Source organism: Tasmannia lanceolata, unplaced genomic scaffold (genome assembly GCF_043159265.1).
Source record: "Tasmannia lanceolata isolate RefF3 unplaced genomic scaffold, GAP_Taslan_0.1 ptg000019l, whole genome shotgun sequence".
NCBI lineage: Eukaryota > Viridiplantae > Streptophyta > Magnoliopsida > Canellales > Winteraceae > Tasmannia > Tasmannia lanceolata.
This window is the reverse complement of record NW_027518696.1, coordinates 1,797,969-1,823,221: the sequence shown is the minus strand read 5'-3', so window position 1 is coordinate 1,823,221 and position 25,253 is coordinate 1,797,969. Positions and strand designations below refer to the sequence as shown.

Sequence of the window (25,253 nt, the reverse complement as noted above, 5' to 3'; positions counted from 1 at the left end):
TGGTCCCGTCATACTGCGGGACGGTTGGCATTTTGAATCCTCTGGGTGCTGGGGCACCCATGACGTCGTCGGTGAAAGGCATTCTACTTGAGAACGCCCGCACAGCAGGCCGGCTCTGGTCCTTTGCCAGCTCTTCTATCCTGTGATCCATTTCTTCCATCCTCCGTAGCATCGGATCAGATCTGCGGTCCGGCTTCTCCGGTGATCTGTTTCTTTCCACTGACAGGCTCGCTGCGGAGCCGGACTGGCTTTCCAGACTCTTTTGACGAGGTTGGAGTCTCTCTTACCGTGCGCGGCCTTCATGAGCTTGGTGCCTTTGTGCAGAGCGGGACCGCGGCCTGTGGCGGCGGTGTGGCTCTGTATGAGCATGCCTGACCCTGGGGGGATGGACTTGCCTTGAGTGGTGAGTCCGGTCTTCTCCTTGGCGAGCTGACTCTCCCCCGTGATCATTCGACCTTTCCTGTATGGGTCGAGAAGCTTCAGGGAGAGGTTGGGGAGGCGCTTGGAGTAACTGCTGGTATTGACCAACCAAAGCCGTCATTTGCTGGAAGAGGGCCTGAACTTGGTCTAGAGTAGGTGCAGGATTGAGGTGTTCTGAGCGAGCAGGGTTTTGTTCAGCTGTAGCCGAGGCTGCCACCACCAGCGAGGCAATTCGCTCACTTCGAGTCCTGCGAGGCAGCACGGCTTGATCAGTCCGTGCAGCTGGTATCCGCGCGTTCTTGCGCCCTGCCATTTTTGTGAGAGATCTGAACAGCTTTTAGTTCTGGGGTCCCACGGATGGCGCCAATCTGTTAGACCGAAAATCGGTAACAGGTACGACAGTGACGTAAGAGCGGAGCTGGATGACCAGATGAGCTGAATCTTGAGGGGCCGGAGTGAGGTGAGATGAAGTGGCTGAGTCCTGCTATGAGGGCTGAGTCCTGCACAGAGGCAAGCGAGGTCAGAAGACCAACCCGGGTTTTACTCCGGACAGGCCCTTCGACACTCAAGTCAGTTTGAGCAGGAGTGCAGAGCTAGTTTAAGAGTTTAGGGTGGAGAGAAGGTTTTTTTATTAACCCTCGGTTTGAGCTTTGAACCCCCTTTTATAGAGGGAAACTCGATGACGTGTGCAGGACAGGTGTCTAGGACAGGTGGCTGCCTGTGAGAGGTTGGAGTTCACCTACTCCGGGACAGGTGTCCAGGACAGGTGACGGCCTGTGAGAGGCTGGAGTTCACCTACTCCGGGACAGGTGTCCAGGACAGGTGGCGGCCTGTGAGAGACTGGAGTTCACCTACTTCGGGACAGGTGTCCACGGCAGGTGGCGGCCTGTGAGAGGCTGGAGTTCACCTACTTTGGGATAGGTGTCCAAGGCAGGTGGAGGCCTGTGAGAGGCTGGAGTTCACCTACTTTGGGACAGGTGGCGGCCTGTGAGAGGCTGGAGTTTTTATACCCCATCACATAATATATGTTATGTATACCTTAAGAGGAAAGTTGATGTTTTCCCCCTCTACTACATGCTAAGTTCTCAACAGAAGCTTAGGAGATCTTTTAATCCTCATGATGCCCGTAGTATTTTTCACTTTGACTTCTAAATCTGTGATAGACTGATAGATGATCATGGATATAGCCATTGATCAATCCATGGAATGATAAACATGGAGATTATTAGGAAATTGAGATCATAAATATGGAGAGTATTAGGAAGCTCAAAAGATTTACAGGAAATATCATTTTGATACTTGGGCTTTGTAAAAAGGAAAAATATGTGACACACGCACACACAAACAAGAGAATGAATAATGAAAACGAAATGAAAAACATGACGAAATTCATTAGCGAACTCGGAAGTTTAGAACTTGGCATACCATACAATGTCATGCTTTTGCATGTATATTCATTTTTTGATGCTTGGTTACTAGGCTCAAGACATTTGTTTTTGGTAGCTGAATGAAATTGTTGGAGTCATCCAGGCCACACATGAGAAGAAGAGAGCCCAATGAAGCCAAAGACCAAATTGCTGTTGATTTTGAGGTGGTTCCTCACCTGGCCAACGTCGGCAATTCATCCTTGGCTTCATTCCGATCTCTACCTATTCATGCAAGGCCCTTCGACGTGTGCTATCAATGGCCACAGCAAAAATCAAAGAAAAACAGCAGGATGAGAAGGTATGGATCTCTTTCACTTCCCTGCTTCATTTTCTATGCTTTAGTGTTTACTTATATAGGCACATTTGGTTGAAGAATGTGTTCTGTGCTCATATTACTCACACCTTTGGACACCTCAACAACATTCCAAAATAGTCATGTGGCTGTTGTCCTCATGCAAAGGGCATGTAGCAAAATCCGAAAGAAAAAAAAAATACCACCTCATATTATTCCAAACTTTCCTGTCCTGAGTTGATCTGGTTTTGGCCCTAGCTAAAGTTTTGTGGGCCCTATTTCCCTTAGTGGGAGTAAAGAGAGCATGTTATATTGGGTGAAAGGGTGGTACCTCTTCTGTAGGGTACCTGTCCTTCAAATGTTTTGAGTACTGTGGGAATAGGATCTTGAAAGGGTGGGGACGATAAGTGGGCCATGATATGAGGGTTGGGGATTTGCCTTCTTGTTTGAGTGATCCACTGAGATATTTGATATTTTTCTAAGGCAACCACGATGGAAAGGGAGGGGCTAGTTGGTCTTGTTCTTGTTCTATTGCTCTTTAAAATAGCATCCCTCTTGTGTTTTCATTTCACTCTTTTACAGCCTTGCAAAAAGCATAAGGTCATTTCATGTGACAATGTGACCTTGTCATGAGATTTTCAATGTCTGGGTTTCATGGCATGAACTCTCTTTCCATCTGCTTCACTGTTTTTTTTTTTTTTTTTTTGCATATGAACCCGTGTGCGAATGTGTTAGTCGGGTATAATTATTATTGTACCATGATCCGAGTCACGATTTGTAAATGGGTCTGTGTAATCAGCAGACGCTCTAACCTGTGGTCTTGTGGGCCCACAACAATTGGGCATAAGTTAGCCCATTGGACGGTGGTGCCAGCTCAACTTTATAAACAATTTTGACTCATAGAGCCTTTGAAATGTTAAGTTTTTTAAATATAAGAAGGCAAAGGGGACAATGAAAATTCTAAAGGCCTTTTCTTGTGAATAAGAGGCAGGCTTTTTTGAAAGATTGGAGCTTTATAGATTGTTTAGGCACCCATAAATTTAGGCATTTCCACCCATCTCGGTTTAGGCTAATTGTTGGGCGAAGTCTCCCTTCATCTAATTGTTAATAAAACTGGGCACTAGGTATTGTCAAAATGTTGAGGTGGATTAAGGTATTTTTATTAGTGCGTATTTGTCAATTAAGTACAATTAATTATAGTCCCATGCATCTCCAGGATGTTAATTGAATGGTTAGGATTGACTGATCTGTGTTATTTGGGCTACAAAATCTACTTGATAGGCCCATCAGATGAATGGTGGTGATATCATGCAGGTAGGTTCGCATGAAGTCGTTGTATGCGTGTCAACAAACAATTCTAATTTACATAAGGGAGTTGATATCGCTACCCATTTATATGGTGAAGATGTTGGACTCAAATTGTTTACCTTTAAATCACACGGTGTCCTAACCATAATCTTCAAAGGCCCTGTTTGTTTAAGATTATGACAACAGATTGTGAGTGTCAAACCGATTATAGGACTCAAATTTAAACAAAATTTTGAATCCAACAATCGGTTTGGCACTCGCAATCAGTTCTCATAATCTTGAACAGGGTCTAAAATGTGAGCATGCGTCCCTGTTCTCTCCTGCAAAGTGAGCAGCGAAGTGACTACCCACGAAATTACCTAGCAAATCCCTATAAACAAAGGGCAATGATAAAATCAAACCCCCCCTTCCCCTGTTAACAAGCGTTGTCAGCCTCAATTCACGTTACAAGGGGTGCAAATGATCCTACAGGGGTGCGAATTTATCATCGCTCTAAATAAATAGACGGACTATCATCGAGACTGTTTTACTCTTTTTCTCTCTTTCTGTTGACTCCCTTTTGTACGCCTTGTGACCATCTTACTAAACTGTTATATATATATATATATATATATATATATATATTTCCAATTTTACCAAAAAAAAGAAGGAAGATGATTTTTTCGCCCCCCCCCCTCTCAGGATAATGTGCCCCCGTTAACATGAATTGTGGGCAGATTTTAACACTTTTTGACGTCAAATCACATTAAAAGGCGGGCGCATTATCCTTTCTTCTTTCTTTTTTTTTTTTTTTTTGCGGGTGGGGGGGGGGTGTGTGTGAAAAAAATCATCTCCAAAAAAGAAAATTGGGCCGAAAGGGTATTTGCTACAAGTTATCAAATTATATTTAATAATCTTTCACTCGCAGTCACTATAGATGCATTATGGTGACGTGCACCCTATGGGGGCGCCCTTTCATCCCTTTTCTAAAAGGGCCCTCGTGAGTTTGCATTCCTCTTATAGAGATTTTATATGGTATAAGGCCTTACGAATTCGGTAGGGGTACCGCCCTTGATATTTGATCCAAAAGCAGCTCCTCAAAAGGGAGCTGCTGTTGGATCAAATGTCAGGGTGGTATTTCCACCGTACAAAGGCCTTACACCATATAATTTCTCCCTCTTATAATATATATTTCTTCTTGTGGGGATTGATTGAGCCTCTAGCTTAATGGTCAAGGCCTTGTTCTTGAGCCTGAGGTCTGAGGTTGAATCAACTTCCCTACCGAAAAAGTATTTCTTCTTTTAAAATCATAACAAATGAGATAGACTTGGGTTCACTTGGATTTTACAATCTAAAACCTAGATTTTACAAGACTGAGTAGTAACACACCTCATTTACGCATTTAAAAAACCAGGTTTTTTAGCATTTAAAATCTAGGCTTTATCTTTTAAAATTTAGGATTTTACAATCATTGATGATAAAATCCATGTATCCAAACAACAAAGAACCTCAACTTCTAATGTGAAAGGCTGCTATGTGAGAATACCATCTCGCAAAACTTGAACATTGATCACTCCTCACTTTTTTTAAAGTTAATTATTTGTTAGGTAACCACTGATTAAACAATTGGGATCATTTCATAAGTGCTATTTTTTTAAAAATTTTGAGTCCAATGGTAGGTTTGGGGATCACAATCCTTTGTCACAATCTAAAATGAATGGACCTTAATAGTGTGCTTCTTATATTAAGTCTTCTCATATGCTGTCATTTCTCCACTAACTTTAGTCTTAGTAAGGTTATTATCATGAGAATAGAGTTCCTAAGGTGTCACCTCATATAGCTTATATGAGGTGGCGCTTAAAAACAAAAGGGGCCCACTTTGTTTGGATGATCCAAAGCATTCATTTGATAGGCCCTCACATAGATAGGGTGTGCCCAAAAAATCAACTTCATAGGATCATCCTAACCCTTCCATTTGTGGAGGTTGAAATGGATGGGTATAAACCTCCATAAATATGCCCATTTTTTACCTTCATAAATGGAAGGGTTAGGATGATCCTATGGACCTGATTTTTTGTAGGCACCATATCCATCTAGGGCCTTTCAAATGAGTGGTTTGGATTACCCCAAACAAAGTGGGCCCCTTATGTTTTTAAGTGCCACCTCATATAAGTTATATGAGGTGACACCTTAGGAACTCTATTCTCTATTATCATATGAAGAATTTTAAATAGGTTTTTAGGCTCTGTTTCTTTCAATGTAAAATGAGTGTCAAATAAATTGTACACCTAATTTTCACTTAAAAATTGGCCTAACATTTGTTTTTAACCCATTTTGACGTAAAATAGGCTTAAAACACATATTTTTATTGTGCCCATTTTGTTGTAAAAAGGGCTTCAAACAAATCTCTTTTGTATTGTGGACCATCTCAATCTTAATGTTTTCCCCTTCAGCATTAATATATTTTACTTCATTAAAAAAAAACAAATTTTAAAAATATTTTAAGTAAAAAATAAGGCTTAAAATTTACTATACACTCATTTTACATGGAAAGAAATGGGACATAAGGTAATGATCAACAATCTAGGACCATATATATGATCACGGCCCAATTGGTCATACAATGGTTTCAAATTTTGGTTTCGGAATGCGTTTCGGTCTTCACCGAAACCGAAATTTCAGACGAAAAAATTGAATAAAATAATATTTTATCACGTACAGAATTACACCGCCGTAGGATAATGCGCCCCCCGCTTTTAATAAAATAAGATATTAAATAACTAATAAAAATCAAGATTTTTGGGTGACCGTTTCGGGATAATCAAAATTTCAAAATTTCGGTCGAAATAAATTATCGTTTCGGGCATATGTGATTTCGGTTTCGGTACGACCTAAACCTGAATTTTTGGATTTCAATCGAAATTTAAAACCATGTGTCATACTAGTATGCTTACCACATCAACGGATCAAATCATCATAGATGATACTTATAATAGAAACATCCACAAATCATAGGGTTAGGATCATCCTATGGCACCGGCTATCTATAGCACAGACCAAAATTTGAATGGTTTAGATCATCCAACTATATGGTCCCCCATTATGTGCTAAATGATACACAGAAAGCGCCAAAAAACGACATACAAAACCCCCTTTGCCGCCTTTTATATTCCTTTCGTCATTGTGGCATTTCCTTTTTCAAAACAAAATCCTTATCCCTGCACTAAAATAACACTAGAAAAACCTAACCATAACCCTAATTTCCATGTCTCATCCACTCCAGTTGCAGAAAATCTCTAAACCCTAGCAATTTGTCTCCTCCTCCGGCCATGGATTCACACCACGAGAACGGCGATTCAAATTCCGACATCTCCGGCACAAATCACGTCTCAAAAAAACTCAAACCCTCGCCTATTCCGATCACCGATGAAGAAATCCGGCAAGAATTCTCTCACCACGACCTCAAAATCGCTCGTATAAACAACGGCAGCTTCGGAAGCTGCCCTGCCTCAATCCTCGCCGATCAGAACAAGTACCAGCTCTCCTTTCTCCGGCAACCGGACGATTTCTTTTTCAATCAGCTCAAAAAATCGATCCTACGGTCCAGATCATCGATCAAAGATCTGATCAACGCGGAAGATATCTCAGAGGTATCAATCGTTGATAACGCCACCACTGCGGCGGCCATTGTTTTTCAGCAGATCGCGTGGGCTTTCTCTGAAGGAAGGTTCGAGAAAGGAGATGCAGTTGTAATTCTTCATTATGCTTATGGAGCAGTGAAGAAATCTATGGAGGCTTATGTTTCTCGCGCAGGAGGGTATGTAATTGAAGTACACTTGCCTTTTCCTGTTAATTCTAATGATGAGATTGTAATTGAATTTAGAGAGGCTTTGGAGAAAGGGAAATCTAATGGTAGGAAAGTTAGATTAGCTGTAATTGATCATATAACATCGATGCCTAGTGTCGTGATTCCTGTTAAGGAATTGGTTAGGATTTGTAGGGAGGAAGGTGTGGATCAGGTTTTTGTTGATGCGGCTCACGCGATTGGTAATGTTGAGATTGATGTGAAGGAAATTGGGGCGGATTTTTACACGAGTAATTTGCATAAGTGGTTCTTTTGCCCGCCGTCTGTTGCGTTTTTGTACTGTAGGAAATCGTCTGTGGTGTCTGATTTGCACCATCCTGTGGTTTCTCATGAGTATGGAAATGGGTTGGCTGTAGAAAGTGCTTGGATTGGGACTAGGGATTATAGTGCTCAGCTTGTTGTTCCTTCTGTGATTGATTTTGTTAGTAGGTTTGAAGGTGGTATTGAAGGTATTATGAAAAGGAACCATGATGCTGTTGTTGAGATGGGGGAGATGTTGGCAAAGTCATGGGGAACACATCTTGGGACCCCGCCGGATATGTGTTCGAGCATGGCCATGGTTGGTTTGCCTGGTAGCTTGAGGATTTCGAGTGATAAGGATACTTTGAAGTTGAGGTCCCATTTGCGGGAGAGATTTGGTATTGAAGTTCCGATATATTATCAAGCTTCTAGAGATGAGGAGAATGGAGTTCAGGATAAAGATGGACGTGTAACTGGGTATGCAAGAATATCTCACCAAATTTATAACACAGTTGATGATTATTACAGGTTCAGAGATGCGATAAACCAGCTTGTTCAGGATGGATTTAATTCTGAGATGCTTCAGGCTAATTGAAATGGTATGCATTTTCAGAGCTTGAAACTGAACTGTGAACTTCTTGTTGCGTTTGGTATTGATAATTCATGCGCTGATGCTGTGAATTATGTAATTTGGTCATTGTTTACGTGTTTATGGATAACTACTCTATTTTGTAATAAACAGTTTCAATTTTAACTGTTGAACTTTCTTCATCTAGAATTAAATCATGGGTTTACAACTTAGAGATGATATCCATTGAAAACTGAGATGTTTGGAGTGTGAAGACCAGGCCTGACAAGCTTGTTCTGATTTATATATTGTTTGTCAATATATTCATGTTACTTGGAAGACCAACGCCTTTCCTTTAGACCTTCGTCCCTCCGTCCTCTCATTGTGAACAAGCCAATCAAGAACTTGCTTCTTGTTCCACAAACCCTTTGCGAGCAGCCTTATTTAATAAAGGCTAGAGTGGCAGGAAGACAGCCTATTACAAAGGCTAATGTCAGAGATGTAGAAAAAAAAAAAGGAACAAGGAACAGGACACTGGTATTCTCAAGAGGAAAACAAAAGCACAATGACAGAGATGAAACTGGTTTTCTCAAGAGGAAACGGGAGGGTTTTGCGGGGTTCTGGTGCATGAAGCAACAGGAAAAAAAGAAAAGCTGAGGGCAGAGGTTTTCTGCTTGCAAAGGGTTTGCAGAACAAGAAGCAAGGAATGATGAAAGAGTGGTTGTTGCTCGATTTTAGCAGAAAAACATCTCAATAAAGAATTAGGAGATGGGCATTTTAAGAATAACTAGAAATGGGATTTTTTAAGAGAGAATAGAGATAGACTTTCATAGGGGCATGTAAGAGATGGATTTTGCAAGGGAACTTTTCTTGAGAGAAATTCTATCCCTTCTCTCTCTCTCTCTCTCTCTCTCTCTCTCTCTCTCTCTCTACACACACATACACACACGCTAGACACTTTCTCACATTAGATAATTTCATTAATCATCAAGGTGGTTTTATAAATATCCAAGGAGTTTCTTTTATCATGCGAATTTTTTAGTATTTATCCTTTGTAAATTACCTTCAACTTCCTGTGATGTTTGAAAGGATCAGTGTCCCCTCTGTTTTTTAACGAGTAGAAAAGGACTTAACAAATGTCAGAGTGAAAAAAGTCTCTTTCATCTCGATCAAATGAGACCCGGAATGAAATAACAGGCTTCCCAATACAGCAAGGTTTGGCCTTGCCCCTTTGCCCCTTTACCGACTTTCTCTGAACAAAGCCGTGAACTCTTCTTTGAGCCTTTCTCCATGCCAGGTAACCCGAAACTGAGTCAACTCAACACTGCTGGACACAACTTCTTGTAATTTTACACTCCTACTCCCCACATTTCATCATATTTATCACGGTTTCTTAAAGAGAGTAGATCAATCTAACTTATCTATGCTTACTTTCCCCAACGCTGCCAACTTGAGTGGAACATCACCACTAGGGCAAAGTCTGAACTCTGAAGTTAAGTCATGATCCTAATGCACATGATGATGTGCCTAGCTTCCAAGTGATGGATAATGTTATTAAACATCATGCCTGTTTTGGCTTGACATGCTTATGATTTTAACTTTCTTTTCTCTTCTTGTTGCACACTGAAAAATTCTCTGATGTGTAGAAAATATTTGTTTGTATGGATTTATATGTAAAATATTTCTGGTGGTTGAGCTGGAATCCACCTCATGACCTCAGTGTCGCACCCATATATGCATGCTTATTGAACTGTTTTTGGTTGCGTAGTCACGATATCTCCTAGTGGGATGTCTTATCGACGACCAGTTAGATAACCCATGAGGCGAACCCAAGTTGTGAGTCTTGTGACTTGCCTTGTCTCCACTTGTAGCTCACAAGGCCCACCATCCCCACCATGGATGGTCCAAGCAGCAAAAAAAATACAACAATGTCTCTGACCGATGGCCCGCGAATGGATCCTCAAAACAGAAGAAGCCAAAGTTGCAGGCAACTGTCTATTTTTCAAGGGAACCCCCCTATCAGATTGTTAGGATTGTCCGATCTGTATGAATTTTTCACTGTGGCCCATCTGCAGTGGGACCTACTGGATGAATTCTTCTAATATCATCCAACTGCCTTTGCTCTATAAATTCTGGCATAGTACCGAACTGCGCCATGGTTTTGGGTCGTTTAATAATCTCTATGTAAGTTTAAGAACATATCGATGGGAACAACACAGCTATAAAAGTTTGAGTAAACAAATTACTGTTACGTATTCCCTTTATAAATATAGTTTACTATACCTTGTGCAGTTTGGCCGAAACATTGCCGGGGTATTTGGAAAATGTGGTAAATAACACAGCGAATCTTCGTGGATTCACAGACTTTCTTGACTTCTCACAGTTTTACACCATCCATGGCGACAAGCAGATGGTCTAAATGGGACAGGAGGGGTGAATCGTACCCCGGTGTGGTCCGAGTCCTCCGAGCGCAGGGCCATCGCTGGCCCCATAAGCCAATAATCCATCTCCCAACAATAAACACTGAAGTCTTGAACTCATGACCTCGCTCCGACACCATCCATCTGTAGGATCCTCGTGCTACCAATCTTACCAAAAGCTATAGCTGATGGAAATAGCACAACCATTATCTTTATTGAGTAACACCGTTGCGAGACGGGCTGGGTTTATCACACCCTGGTGCAGTCTGAGCCCTCCGAGGACAGGGACATAGCTGACCCCATAAGCCAACACTAAGCCATTCTTGTAATTGCTTATGGTGATAAACATCGGCATGCTTTAACTTTTCCCTGCAATCTAGCCATGGGATATCAAGTAAAAATGAAGGATATTTTCTCATTGGGGCACTTTCCATTCGGATCAAGGAAGCACCAAGGGATTTTGTCGCTACATCTGGTTCACGTTCCAAAATAATTTAGGACCTTAAGATTTGGATCCAATGGACACAAACGAATGCAGCTGTTGTGCTCAAATCCTGTCCATAAACGTTTGGATCCAATGGACCATCTGGGTCCCAGACCAGATGGGTTCATCTGCAACCAATCCAAGGACTGATTCAACCTTCTTGATGACCACATCTCAAACACAACATCATGTAGATAGGGCTCCTCTTTTGATTGGTTCATATCCTCCCGAGCTTTAAATCAAACCCGATCAAAATCATTTCTCCTCACTTCCCGTCTTTCACCCACAAATTCCACTCACCTTTCTTACTGAAAAAAAACCCTAGGATCAGAAAGATCCCACATGGCAGAAACCCATTAAACAAAAGAAAAAATCTTCCAAATTTCCAGCTCCATCTCCTCTAATGGCAATCAGAACTGCAACACCCTTTTATGCCCAAACATTTCACTCCACATTCTCTTCTCCATCTTTCCCTTCTCCAAAACCTCCCTTCTCGGCCAAAAGAACCTTCAAAATCTTCGCCATGGCACCCAAGAAAAAGGTAACAAAAAAAAACGAAGAAGGCAACAAACCCCTCATTCCACCCACTAAAATCTCCTTACAAAGAAAACCCAATTCCCCATTTTGATTTTTCCTCCTTTTTTTTTACTTTTTCAGGTGAACAGATACGACGCTAACTGGAAAAAGGAATGGTTTGGAGCTGGAATCTTTGTTGAAGGAGGAGAAGAAGTAAAAGTCGATGTGGTTAAGAAATTAGAGAAGCAGAAGGTATTGAGCAATGTCGAAAAGGCGGGCTTGCTTTCAAAAGCTGAGGAATGGGGTTTCACTCTATCTTCAATTGAAAAATTGGGGATTTTTTCAAAGGCTGAGAAATTGGGGCTATTGAGCTTACTGGAAAAAGTGGCGAGCTTCTCTCCGGCGGCAATGGCGTCGGCCTCACTGCCTCTGTTTGTTGCTGCAATCGCCGCCATTGTTTTGATACCGGACGATTCGGCTACCCTTGTTGTGATACAGTATGCTGTAGCGGCGGTTCTGGGTGCCGGAGGGGCCGGACTTCTTGTGGGTTCAGTTGTGTTGGATGGGTTACAGGAAGCAGATTAAAATCTATTGAATTTCATATTTGTAGCCTACTGTTTTTTGTTATATTGGCACCTGTGTTTTGGTTTGAATTTCTTTTGTTTAGCCTGAGCACAAGAACAATGGTGACTGTTATTACGTATAGGAGAGTTTGTGTGTAGATTACATGCATTTTTTCTGACTTTGATTCGTGTTTAATCAATCATATTCTGTTTCTTTCTTTGTCTGGAATTACCTAGGAGAGTAGTGGAATAAGTAGCCAACAGGGAGGAGACAAGCATTGGATTTACCTGGAATTACCTAGGAGAATTAGTTGGATGCATAGAGAAATACTAGACAGAAGAATCACTTTAACAATTCAATAGCAGAAGACAATTTGTGGATCTTACTTACAAAGGGGCATAAGGAGGCCATGCATGTAAGATCAGTACCGTTCATCTCTTGTAGAACGTCATAAGGAGACCTACATGATCTGGGTCCCATCTCGCACGGAAATCCCGTACATAGACGACAAAAATCAACGGTTTAGCTAATTGTTTGATCAAGGGATAAAGATATTCTTGATGGTGTTTGGCTGGCCTTATGGCTGCCGTTTGGATCAACTGATCCGATCACATGAACTAGGCAGTAAAACTAACTTTTAGTGCAATGGCCTACGCCAATCTTAAAGTAGACACATTGGGCCATATCTGTTCAGGTTTTCAGTCTCTTCCCAGATTTCTTGAATGTGTTTTCAGATTACTAGTTGTGTTCCTTAACCCTTCTTTCTGCTTCTGCATTCTTCAACACTTCCATTCTCCTCACTTCTGAATGTTGGGACAATGTCGGGACTTGGGTAGAACTTAAACTAAAAAGAATTGTTAAAGGGAAGGTGCCCAAGCCCTTATAAGCCCTCCATGTCAGTTGCTCTCGCATGAAATCCCTACACGGAACAGGCAGAATATAATTGCTCGGAGTGACTTCTTCACTCTGAGAATTCAGTGAAAATGCACGACAAATGCCACTTGAGAGCCAGAAACCGAGTAAAATGGGTCGAATTGCTGAACACCATTCTCCGTACTTTTATTCTCCACAATGAAAAAAGTGCAGAGGCGCTGCCAAGCAGGGTTTAAGAACACAAGATCCTATAGAAATGAAGATCAAGATTTCCATTTATCATGATTGAATCCATGCTTTTCTAATTGGATTGGATTTTTCATGTTGAGATTATAATTTCCAAAACTAATTTTACATAAAATAGCTATAGTACTAAAATATTTTCTCCATCTGATGATGGGTTTCCTGCTGATTAACATCATATTTCATTGCATGAAAGCTCTTCTTGTCTCCTAAGAGGATGCCATGCCTGCTAAAAGTTCTCGAGGACCGGCCCCATGCATCATCGGAACTCGCAGTCTTAACTCTTCAAACACACACATTGTTTCGGAGTCGAGTCCTCCTGCAAACTACACAATCAAATAATGGATAATTATGTTGAGAAGTGAAAATTCACTTTAGGCCCTGTTTGTTTGGATTTTGAGAATCAAACTCGAGTCCAAAACTGCTTCTTGGTAAAACTGGCCATTTGTTTCGCAGTGCAGAATTGATTTTGGACCCAAATCTATTCTACATCCCAGCAACGTGTATTCTGGGATGTAGAATCAATTTGAAGTTCGATATACATTCTGCAATTTTGAAACAAATGGGCAATTTTGCTAAGAAGCAGTATTGGACCCTAAATCGAGTCTCAAAATCCAAACCACTCAAGGCCTTAGTTGAGTAGACTCGATTAAGATTCGATGAGGGGATCCTGATAAAACTCAATCTGGTACTTGGGAAACTTCAAAGGTGCAAAATGATACGTCTGAATTGGGTTCTCGAAAAAACCCACTACAGCATAACTGCTTAAACTTGAAAAAACTCAAACCAAGTTTGAGTCAGTTCCCATTTAGACCCTCTATGAGACCATGTTGAGGTTAATTTTTAAAAATAGGTATTTATCATGCTAGGCAGCGGTGAGCATATTTAATAAGACACAGTGTGTTATCTCGGGCATTAGATGCTTTCTACTAGCGGTTGTATCTCCGTTTGTATTTATGACAGTTTTTCTGTGTGGTATATGTATTTATGCTTGGAAGTTCTTCTGAAGTGAAACAATGACATTCCTTCTAAGTAATTATTTACTAGATTTTATTCTGAATATTCCCAATAACCAGATGAGACTGAAGAAAATGGCTAATGGCATACCTGGTGCACCCTATAAGCAAAACGCACGCACTGAAGCAGCAGCGCCTCTTGTGTCAGTTCCCTTTCTGAATGCCGAATTGCCTCTAGCTCCATTGACACTCTCTTCATATACATTTTGGCCAACTTCAAACAGACCAGCTTTATCTGTATAAAGAACAGAAACAATTATGAAAAATCTTTATGTAATGAGAAATATATAGCTGTCACAGGCATTGGACATATAATAAATATATATATATATATATATATATATATATATATATAAAGAAACGAAAGTAATGTAAATTGGATAGGAAATCATATATAAAGAAAATTCTGCTTCCCTCCTGATTGCTGTGTTGCAATGCTTGGCTGCCTGGGTGGGAACTGGCAAGAAATTGAAATTTTCACGAAGTGTTGTTGATGATACTGAGTTTCTGATTTCTTCGTACTTTTGGTTATATTAACTTAAGGGAAGACGTTCGGTCAGATTGCTTGAAACCATTAGTTGAGTACTAGTAGATTGACATGGGTAGATTTTATTCTTAAGGGGAAAGTTTGAGACTGTATTGAAGCTACAAGGTAGCAAGACAACAATACATAACTTATGAGAGGCATGCACACTACTCACGTTCTTCAATATTCTGTTTTTCTTACTGCAAAAATGTTGATACCAGTGTTTCAAAATGCAGATGCAGGTCAGAATATAGCCAAATAAAATCTTAGTTGACTTGGCACGACACGGTCGAGTACTCGTTTGACACGGCTGAGTACTTAATTGACGCGGTCATAACCCAAGAGAGTCAAAGGAGTTTTAATTGACTTTGTAGGGCAAAACACGGACTTGGACAAGAATGCGGCCAACGTAAAAGGGAGTCGACTCGGGGGAGTATAACGCAGGGGAGTTTTGAAACTATGGTTGATACATGTTTCAACTCCGAAAATAGAAAGTGGAGTTACCCTAACTGGTGATTTTCGTAGTTCCTTTAAAAACTATGATCAAATGAGTACATACCTCTTTTAAGGATATAACTATGTACAAAATGCCTCAGTTTACCTTGCCTTCTATGCTACTTGGTTGGGTAGAGTTATGGCCCGAGGTATCAGACTTGCTTGACCCCCTGATATCAAATTATGGACCTGATTATCTGCTTAATAAATAACATTGTAATATGTATTTCTTATTTTTAATATATTCTTAATATAAAATATGCAGGTGCCGGTAGGCTGGTACCAGTGTCATGTCATGGACATATGTACTCTTGATGAACATTTAACTATAGTCTTTTTGAGTTTTTGTTTATATGGTATTATATAGAATTTTTATATGGTGCCCGAGCGTGAAGTACCGTGCAGAGGTACCGCCCTTGATATTTGATCCAACAGCAGCCAACATTTTAAGAGGCTGCTGTTGGATCAAATATCAAGGGCGGTAATTTGGACGTATCTCCTGCATGGGACTTCATGCTGGGGTACCATATAATTTCTCTTATATATAACCTCTTTTCATAGCTCTAATATATTGTGATTAATCAATTAGTATTTCTATACGACTTTTTTTTGGGTAATAATTTAACAAATATATAATCGAGTCCAATTGAAAAGTGATGCAGTGTATCTTGAAACATTTTCAGAAAATCAGAGGATTTACAATTCCACATTATGCTTTTATGTTGGGACAGTAAAGTACAGAAGTTTCACATACGGTTTCCATTAAAAAATGTTCCACATACGGTAGTTACAGTCTGGCATACAACATTCAATAATTATTATTTTTTTCGTTTTTGGTAGGGAAAGCAAACTTGCCGATATATAAAGAGAACATACCTTGCTAATCATTCCCGAATCAAGCATCCATTCAGTTGGAATTTTACATTCTTTGTAAGATGGCACTGATAAGGCCCGCAATCTGATCAGCCTCTGAATGCTCCTGTCTGACCTGAAACCACATGATGATTTAGAAAAAGCGGATCAAAATTCTGAGTTGCTGAAAAAAGAAGAAATCTCAGGTTAAAAATACAAAATGAAAGAGATCCAAAACGTATCAAAATGCTATATTTTCTCCCAGGACATACTTATCTAATAAGCTGGTCATCTTCTTCAAGGCTGCTTCACATGTTATGGAGGCATCATCCTCATAGGAAGAAATTTCGATTTGTAGCCGTTTTAGATCACGGTATTCAAATGCAGCTTCTCGCATAGCATCAGCTTTCCTTTCAGGCCAGTCAAAATGCTTCAGGACAGCTCTCTCATCTGCCTGTACCACATTGGATGAAAAATCGAAAGAATGTAGAGATGTTAGTGTTTTCCTAGAATTAAAATAGAAACAAATCTCTTACATATGTGAACTGAAGAATTTCGACGGACTGCGCAAGTCTCTCTCTGAAAAATAGACTATTATCAAACACACTAATGTGTAATTGATTGTAAGAAGCTGTAATCTTCCCATTCAAATAATTACTGAAATAGCTCAAAGCTGAATGGAGTAATGAATTATATCCTTGAATACTTGGGAGAAATTTCATTCCATTTTCAAGGTTCACAACTGGAAATAGGTGGGGCGCAAAGGATGTTGGCCTTGGAACAAGATCAGAAGACAAACATGGAGCATGACATAAATCTGGAATTCCATTGCCAAGATTGTTGTACTTTGGAAATTAAGAGTTCTGCTTTGAAAGAAGGAAATTCTCTACAGCCAACAAGGAAATGTTTGACATGCTTCCAATGATTTGTTGCACACTCACAGAGTTATATCCCAGAAATCACCAAATGAGAAATTAAAGATGGCGACTTTTTTGTTTCATTGGGTTACTTCATAAGATGAGTACGTAATTCTGACATCAATTCACACGCTATGCTTTAAGAATTATAGGTAATGGAGTGGATGAGCTAAGTGATTGCAGTTTGTCAATTAGAGAATGAAGAGTGTAATGGCCAATTTGCTGGCGAGAAAAGTCTATTGATAGAACTTTGCAAGCTGTAGGGTATCTAATACTAAGAAACTAGAGAGATGTACTTCAGGTAGGATTAAGTAATGGGACAATAAAGACATTGTTTGCAGGAAAAAAGTCCCAAAACAACAGAACAGGGCATGGTCTGGCCTACCACAAGTACAAAATCAACACAGTTGCTTACAAACAGTAATTATAAAGACCCGTTGATAATATTCTTCATAATACATGTTGATTGTTTCAACTTAGGCCCTGTTCGTTTAAGATTATGACAACCGATTGTTAGTGCTAAACCGATTAATGGACCCAAAATTATGTTTAAATTTGAGTCCATTAATCGGTTTGGCCTTCATAATCGGTTGGCATAATCTTAAACAAACAATGCCTTAATCAATCAACTGGCAAATAGAACATCTACCCTATAGTATCACCATTCACTATGTTAGCATTTAGTAAAACCACTTTAGCCCTTGTTTAAAGCTGTGTGAGTTTATTCTGGTGCCCCATCTCACGGGCCAGTGCATGCATGATGATTTTTATGGCGGTTGTGATGTTATAGTATAAAATTCATGGTCCGATTGGATCACAATTCTCAGTTTGGTTTCAGGATTACCAAGGAAGAGAGCTCTCCATCAAGCCAATCAACAAAAGTGAGGACATCTTCTATATCTGTATAAGCTGCAGTCCGAACTTTCTGTATAAGAAACTGGATGAACTCCCCTTTTCTTTCAACATCAGCTTTTATCTACAAAAAAAAAAAAAATTCAACTGTCAAACAAGTTTCTAAAAGCAGCAGTAAACTAACAACTCAGATAAAGATGTCAAATGCTTACAGCTAACAAATGAGATGACCGATTTTGAATTTCTCCAACAATACTGTTGTGTACATTAATAGCAACATGATTATTGGAATTCCCAGTCCCGCTAGTATCCTTCTTTCCATCTCGCTTTGTTAATGAATGATAACAGTCTACCAGGGCCGATGCTTTTTGCACGGTAGCTACCCTGGAAGAAGCATATTGAGGCAGAGGTGGTGGTGGAGGGTGAGGGGGAGCATTCATCGAAGCCTTGGGTTGGATTGGTGCAGCTTTAGTTGGTGGTGGAGGTGGAGGTGGAGGGGGGGCATTCATTGAATCTTTTGGTTGGATTTGTGCTGCTTGAGTCACTGGTCCTAATGAAGCAGATTCTGTCTTTACAGTCCTCCCCTGTCTGGTGACTTTCTTTACTCCAAAATGCTCCAATTTACTGGCAATGAGTTTCTGAACATCCCTAAATTCAGGACTCTGAACTTCCTCCACAACTGACTCCCTCTTCTTCAATTCAAAATGAAACAGTTAAGCACACAGACATTTTATGTTGGATATGAAAATCCTTGAGCTGTGAACAAAGAAGCAACTTAATAGTATGTTACTGATTAGAGAAATAAAAAGCCACCAGACGATAAACATTTATGAAAATTTACGTACAATCTGGCTATGCAATCTAACTAGAGGGCTCCATAGTTGTCTTTGGCGGAAATTCCGGGTTAAAAAAAGTGGTATTTGGGTGATCATAGAAATTAGACAACTTTTCAAAACACCAACGAGTTTTTAGAATTTTCCCTAAATTAAGCCCATAATAAATCTCTATGTAAACCAGACAGTACGCTTGTAAAAGTACAGTTTTCAGTTTCAACAGCCCAACCATCTTCTACAAATTTTAAATAAGACAGAACTCAAATTTAATAGAAATTCAGAAAAAAAGATTTTCCCAGCTTAATATGATTCATAGAAGTGGCTACCGCAGTAGTTAAAAATAGGAAAAGGGGATTGGAAAAAAAGGCCAGTGGTGAAGAAAAACCAAGAAACCTAGATAGAAAAAGGGCTTTGAAAATAGGTGGTGAAGGTGAGTCCAAGGGACACCCATCTTTTCACGGCAGAGTGAAAAATATCCAGTTATTAATAAAAAAGGGAGGTGGGTGGGGTTGCATTTACCTGACCATGATTTGAAAGAGCTGAGATCCTTGCTTCAGCATAAGAAAGATCTTCCACAAGCTGTCTGTTCTGTGAATTGAGCTCCACGTTCAAATTCTGCAGCTTCTCCAACTGGTCCTTCAACACAAATATCTCTGACTGTAAGTCCTTAACCATTTTTTCACTTACATCAAGCCTCTGTTGAAGTTCCTTTTTCTTTCCATCTGAATCATCTTCTATTTTCTTGCAATTGGGATCAGTACGCCGCCGCAGTCGAACGTGCTGCTCGACAGCCCGATTTCCAGGTCTACCCATAGGCCTCGTTTCCTCCATTTCCCTACCCTTTTGAGCTTCCAAATCCTCACCAGATTTCAGCTTATTCAAGCCAAGAGATCTTCGAACATTTTGACCGTTATTTGGTCCCTGAACAACTGCCTTTGGCCTTGCTTTCAGGCCTGGTGAGAACCCATTAGTACCTTCTGATCTTGGGATGTCCTTACTTTTAGAAAGTCTAAACCGAGCTAGTGTTGTGGGGTGTGAGAAACCGACCTTGTTTTCGCTTGCAATATCCTGCTTCATGGCTAGCAATTGAAGCGACTCTTTGGGTGAGAATGTGAGATTAGGAATTTTTCTTCATGGTTACAGAAAGCGAAGGTGGCTGTGAAAATACATACATGAAAGCCGGGAAAGGGGAGTTGGGTCTTGTGAAAGGCCTCAAGGGGGACTAAATGCAGTACTATCACCAAGCTTTATTCTCTGTAATCATAAGATCCAAACAAGACAAAGCCCCATTGAAGTCTCAACGAAAAGAAAATGTACAAGAAAATTTAATCAGTAGGCTATGATTTAGTAGTCCATAGGAAATTGGAGACTTGCAAAATGCAAACCCTTCAGTCTATAATTTAGTAGTCTAGATGATGACCTAGTTTGCCTTTTTTTTTTCATTTTTTGGTTCCTTTCATTATCACCTTTTGGCTGGAAGTGGCTTCATGACATCCAGCAAAGAAAGTGGGTATTACCCGGGGGACGCTTTTGTGTCAGACCTTCATCAGCCAGTGGTAAGAAACTTCCTCAGGGACTTTTAGCTGTATTGAGTTTCTACATCATACCCTTTCCTTGCTGTTGGCACCCTCTATTTCCCTTTTCCTTCTTTAGAAGAGACAAAAGGGCTGCCCAATAGAAACATCAGATGGCTCCAAGGGTAGCCGGATGAAGGTAACGGGGTTTACTCCCACGTACCCAAGGCACATGAAAGCATGCTTTGAAAAGGTCTACAGGGAAAGGGATTTGAAATTATTAGAAGAGACAGAGGGAATTTACTTAGGTGCCTGCCTTGACCATGACATAAAGATTGAATAGCTATATGTTACCAGCTAATATCAAATGGGAATACCTAGGACTCCTTTTCAATATGTAATGGTGGGGTTGGGGTTAGAAGCAACCAAAAGTAAGCGAGATTCCAACTGGAGGAATTTACCTTTAAAGGCCCTGTTTGTTTTGGATTTGGAGAATCAATTTTGAGTCCTAATCGCAAAATTGAGTGTTTGGTTGGCAATTCTAGGATCAATTATGGACTCAAATAGATTCTACATCCGAGAAGAAAAAAAAAAAAACGCATTGTTGGATTGTAGTATCAATTTGAGTCTAGAAACGTTCGATACTGCAGAAAAAAAGGGAAATGATATTACTCTCTTCCCCCCCAACACACACACAAACACCCCTCACCCACGGATAAAAAACCCCCCTTTTAACGTTATCTGTAACTTTCAAAGGTAAGAAAAAAACGTTAAAGGGGGTGAAGTTATCCTCAAATAGTGAACTATTCTCACGGAAATCGTTAAAGGGGGATTTTAATTCCCCCCTCCCCAAAAAAAAGCTTACCGAACGCTCAATTTTGGCCAAAGTGATTCTCAAAATCAAGAACAAAGAGTGCCATAGCCTATTGACAAACAAGTAAGTAAATGTTACTTCTCAGCGGTTCATTTTTTCAACCAGTGAATCGGATCGTCCAGAATTGTATGATTAGAAAGATATTTGGGACATGCCCCATCTACTGTAGGGCTCGACAGATGATGGTTTGGAATTCCCAATAGATAGATTGAGGGCCTCTTGGATACCTCAAAAAAATTATTTGTACTGAATCTTATATGGGAATGGTTTTGAAGTAAAATATGGTTATTTGCAAATAATGATTAAAATAGGGAGATTAAATTTTATGTGGATTCTCGTGTATAAGTTTTGGTGACAAATTTGAGAGAATTTCAATTATTCGAGAATGAAGTAGTGCTTATACAGAGCACTTAGATGATAAACATAGAAAGAAAATCATGGTAAACATGGAAAGAGATATTTGAAGAACATTCTAATCTAACCTAACTACTAATTTAATCTGAGTGCCTAATCTAGCAAGATTACCCCTTTAACCAACTTGCCTAACCTACCACCGTGATGATCCAAGGGTAGTATTTCAACCCAATCTCACCGTGAGATCTCACATATTCTAACATTTGGACCATTTCAGTAGTTTTCTATATAATTAATGGCTTTCAGAGTGGCCTTAATGTCCCATTTTCGTTCTTATGAATTTGGTCAACCATGACTACATTATGTAGCAAACATAGTAAGCAGGGTGGGACGGGCATGTTGGATTGGACATGAACACTTCCGTACGGGATAAAATAGCGGCATATTGGTAGAATTGACAAAAATAAGGGGCAAATATGTTTCATTTTCCACTACTCTTAACTCACACTACCATGAAGGGAGTAAGGGACATTACCTGAAGGCTGAAGTTTCTTCTTTTTTCAAATATTTCAAAAGGCCGTTACGAAACCAAAGATCCCGCCAATAAAATTCAAGAGACAGAAGAAAATCGCACCATACAGTTTTTGGCAGAAAGTGTAGATTGTAAGAATCACAAGGTCATTTCTGTCTTTATATTCAGCGTGATATACCCACCCCTTTTCATAATCGCACCCCTTAAAAAGCTCAAAAGTAAAACCAAAAACTAATTCTACGCTGTTTTTCTTCTCTAAATTTGCTTCAGGATCCAGAACCGTAAACCCAAAAAACCTAATTTTTCAGACATTTCCTCTGTGAAATGTTTCACACGCTTTATCAATATCCTCAGATTCAACGATTTTTGTGCGAAAATTCGAAGTAAAGTTAATATTTTTCTGGTAGGTGTTGACCTTCTAAAATCAAGGAAAAAAAGTACCAACAACTTCATCTTCTGCTGCATATTCACGTAAAAATTACGCATTTTACCACTAAAAATCAAGAGCTGTACACAGAAAACATTACTTTCATACGATTCCAGGCCAATCGGTTTTAAAAAGTTGAGACATTTGGTTAAAAACGTAATCTTGTGAGTTGTTGTGGCTAGTTTGGGATCAAAGAAGATAATATGAAACCTAGAAACCTCTTTGTTTGTTTGTTTGTTTTCTTCTCAAAATCAACGAAGATCACGGTTTTCTAAACTTTCAACTAACAAATGTACACGAAGCCATAGGTGTAACATATCATCATCATTATTCTTCGGAACATCGGGAAATTTTCGTCAATTTGGAAAAACAAAAAAAAAAAAAAGGAAGAAAAGAGAATTATATACAGCTCACAAATAGCTCTAAAGATTGAGAAATCAATCTAGAAATATCTAATTTTCATTCAATTCCCATGCAATCGATCTCAAACATCGAGATTATTAGCCACTAAAACCTAATTTATAGATACTTTCGTTCATGAATACGTAGAGAAATCTAATGATCTGTTCAAAGATGAAAACTCAAAGCAAAAAATTAAAAAAAAAGCATTTTTTTCATACTGCATCTTTAAATTGATGAAGAAAATCACAGATATCTTGAAGGATCTTGAGTTTTTAGGTTTCTGATTATAAAATACCTGAAATTAGAAGTCGAACCTCCCATCTTGTTCGTTGGAGCTTCAGAATCACTGCACTCTTCTGCTATATAAAGGGTTTGATGGAGAGAAGATAGAGAGCTTCTTTCAGAGAAGAGCTGGCAAATAAAAAAAAGTAACTAAACTGACTAATATACGGTTTTACTCTAACATGCACCGGGTGCGCATGCCTAATTTTCGGGTTGTTTTTACTTACGCAATTGATATTCCCACCCCTTGTTTATATAGTGCTCTTAACTTGAGAAGCTTGACTTGGGCCTAATGTCATGTGGGTGGACCCAAATCAAGTTTTTGATTGTGGTATCTTCAATGATCCATGGAGATGCATTGGTTGGGGCCCACCTGTTCAATGATCCAAACCACTCATCTGCTAATGCCTAGCTACACAAAAAAACTCGCTCATCAAAGTATCCTTACTCTCTGATTTTTTTGAGACCTTCCAAATGAAACTATCGGGCTGAGACGGTTCAATGGGCCGGGTTAGACTGGGCCAACTTTTGTGATCGACCCAACCGGCCCAATTTCCAAATGACTTAAAACTAGGCCCAGATTTTTACCGTCTGTTTGGTTGCCGGTAAAATTTTTATCCCAGGAGCTTTTTAATCCCAACAGTGAAGTCAATGAGATTTGCTAGGTTTTTTTTTTTCCTACAATTCCTAAAATTTTCGTCAAAATTTAGGAGTGTCATTACCAAATATGGGAAGGGAGGAGGGAGAGAGAAAGAGAGAGGACATCATTTCATAGGAAAGGAAAAAAGGGGACAAGGAGTCCATGTCATACTCATAAGTAATCATTACAAGAGTAGGATTAAAAAAAAATCTAGTGCTAAAAGGCAACCAAACATGGGATGGGATGAAAATTTTACTAAAAACTTCCTAGGTTGTAAATTTTACTGGCAACCAAACAGACTAAGAGGGCTAGTATTGCCACCCCCTTGTTTTGATCTTTGCCACCGGTTTTTTTTTTTTTTTGGTAGAATATTTTCATTGATCAGTATATGTTCTGATGAATGAAACAAATTGTACATAAAAAAGATGAGTGACAAGTAACAAAAAACAGAGTGGCCATAGCATTTTTCTATAATCACAACAGAAAGAGGAAAGTGCATGATTCAATTCACCATTTTGCTTTTGTTTTTAACTCCAATGTGTGCTTCATTTTACTAATCATTGTAGCCTACAACTGAATCTCTCTCCAAGATTATGTTTTAGATTCTTTCCTAAAACAAAGCAAAAGTTTTTGAAAGGTGGGTGTTAGGAGGGAGAGAGGGAGAGCTTTTCATATATCTCCTTCCTTTTCTCCTTGAATTCATTTCCTTTTCTTACTCTGCGCTTTTTTATCCCGCAAGGGTGTTGATAAAGTTGAGAACAATGGGTAATCTTTGATTTTGAATGCAGCAATGTTTGAATGCTACATGACTGGTGGTGGGTCAGATCATGGGGCATCCAAGATCTTAAAAACTGATTACCGTCGTGGCGATCGACACTGGGATGATAGGAAATTGGCAATTGAGTATGGTTTTTTCTTTTTTCTAGAACTTTACTTCTTGTAGTCCTGTTTAGTTGGCAAGAAAAGGTCTTTCCTTTCCATCACTTTCCAAGAAATCTCTCTTAGTTGTTTGTTTCATCAAACATGATTAAGGGGGAAAGAGAGGTAAAATTTGTGGAAAAAATATTCCAGGTTCCATGGAAAAACTTTTCCGATTTTTTTCCCTCTACATCCAAGTGTTGAGCATTTGAAACAAGGGCATTGGCTTGACTTGTGAAGAGAAAAATGAATGCTTCAGTAGAGTGCGACCTCATTGTAAGTTGTAACACGAGTGGCAACCCCACTACGGTATAGTGGGTCTCGCTTTGATTGATCCAAACCGTTAATATGACATCTGAGGGCTTCAAACAATCATAACATCTAATAATGGGCATTTAATTATGTTAGTGAATGCGAACCGTTGCTTATATGTGAATTTCTCTAACGTCTGTAGTCATTACAATGAAGTCACGCCCTACCGAAGCATTCCTCTATAGAGTAATTTGCACTCTTAGTGTAGTTTAATATAGTGGAAATTAGTTGCCTAGCGTATTTCAGATGTGAAAGTACCAACATCTTTTGATTTCTTATTATCTCGTCAAAATAGAATAGAGAATAGA

The 25,253-nt window shown here is 39.6% G+C and overlaps 2 protein-coding genes and 1 pseudogene across 6 annotated transcripts; 2 read left to right on the top strand and 1 right to left on the bottom strand.

The window, feature by feature from the left end:
• The first annotated feature begins 6,599 nt into the window (after positions 1-6,599).
• On the top strand, positions 6,600-8,332 carry LOC143853403 (putative L-cysteine desulfhydrase, chloroplastic pseudogene; annotated as a pseudogene).
• Positions 8,333-11,220: 2,888 nt separating this feature from the next.
• On the top strand, positions 11,221-12,296 carry LOC143852514 (transmembrane protein, putative (DUF1118)). Its single transcript, XM_077361911.1, has 2 exons — positions 11,221-11,544; positions 11,661-12,296. The coding sequence occupies exons 1-2, from the start codon at positions 11,407-11,409 to the stop codon at positions 12,102-12,104; spliced, it is 582 nt and encodes a 193-aa protein (XP_077218026.1). The 5' UTR covers positions 11,221-11,406; the 3' UTR covers positions 12,105-12,296.
• Positions 12,297-13,205: 909 nt separating this feature from the next.
• On the bottom strand, positions 13,206-23,202 carry LOC143852513 (INCREASED PETAL GROWTH ANISOTROPY 1-like protein 2). Of its 5 annotated transcripts, none has more exons than XM_077361907.1 (9): positions 23,089-23,202; positions 19,863-19,944; positions 19,210-19,769; positions 18,070-18,549; positions 17,850-17,981; positions 16,361-16,542; positions 16,113-16,224; positions 14,307-14,450; positions 13,206-13,525 (listed from the first exon to the last, which is right to left on the bottom strand). In XM_077361907.1, exons 3-9 carry the CDS (start codon positions 19,765-19,767, stop codon positions 13,409-13,411), a joined length of 1,725 nt encoding a protein of 574 aa, XP_077218022.1. In that variant the 5' UTR covers positions 19,768-19,769; positions 19,863-19,944; positions 23,089-23,202; the 3' UTR covers positions 13,206-13,408. The 5 variants fall into 5 exon arrangements, with proteins under 5 accessions (XP_077218022.1, XP_077218024.1, XP_077218021.1 ...); XM_077361909.1 differs by lacking the exon at positions 23,089-23,202 and adding an exon at positions 20,157-20,173; XM_077361906.1 differs by having other exon boundaries at positions 19,210-19,944.
• Positions 23,203-25,253: the final 2,051 nt, after the last annotated feature.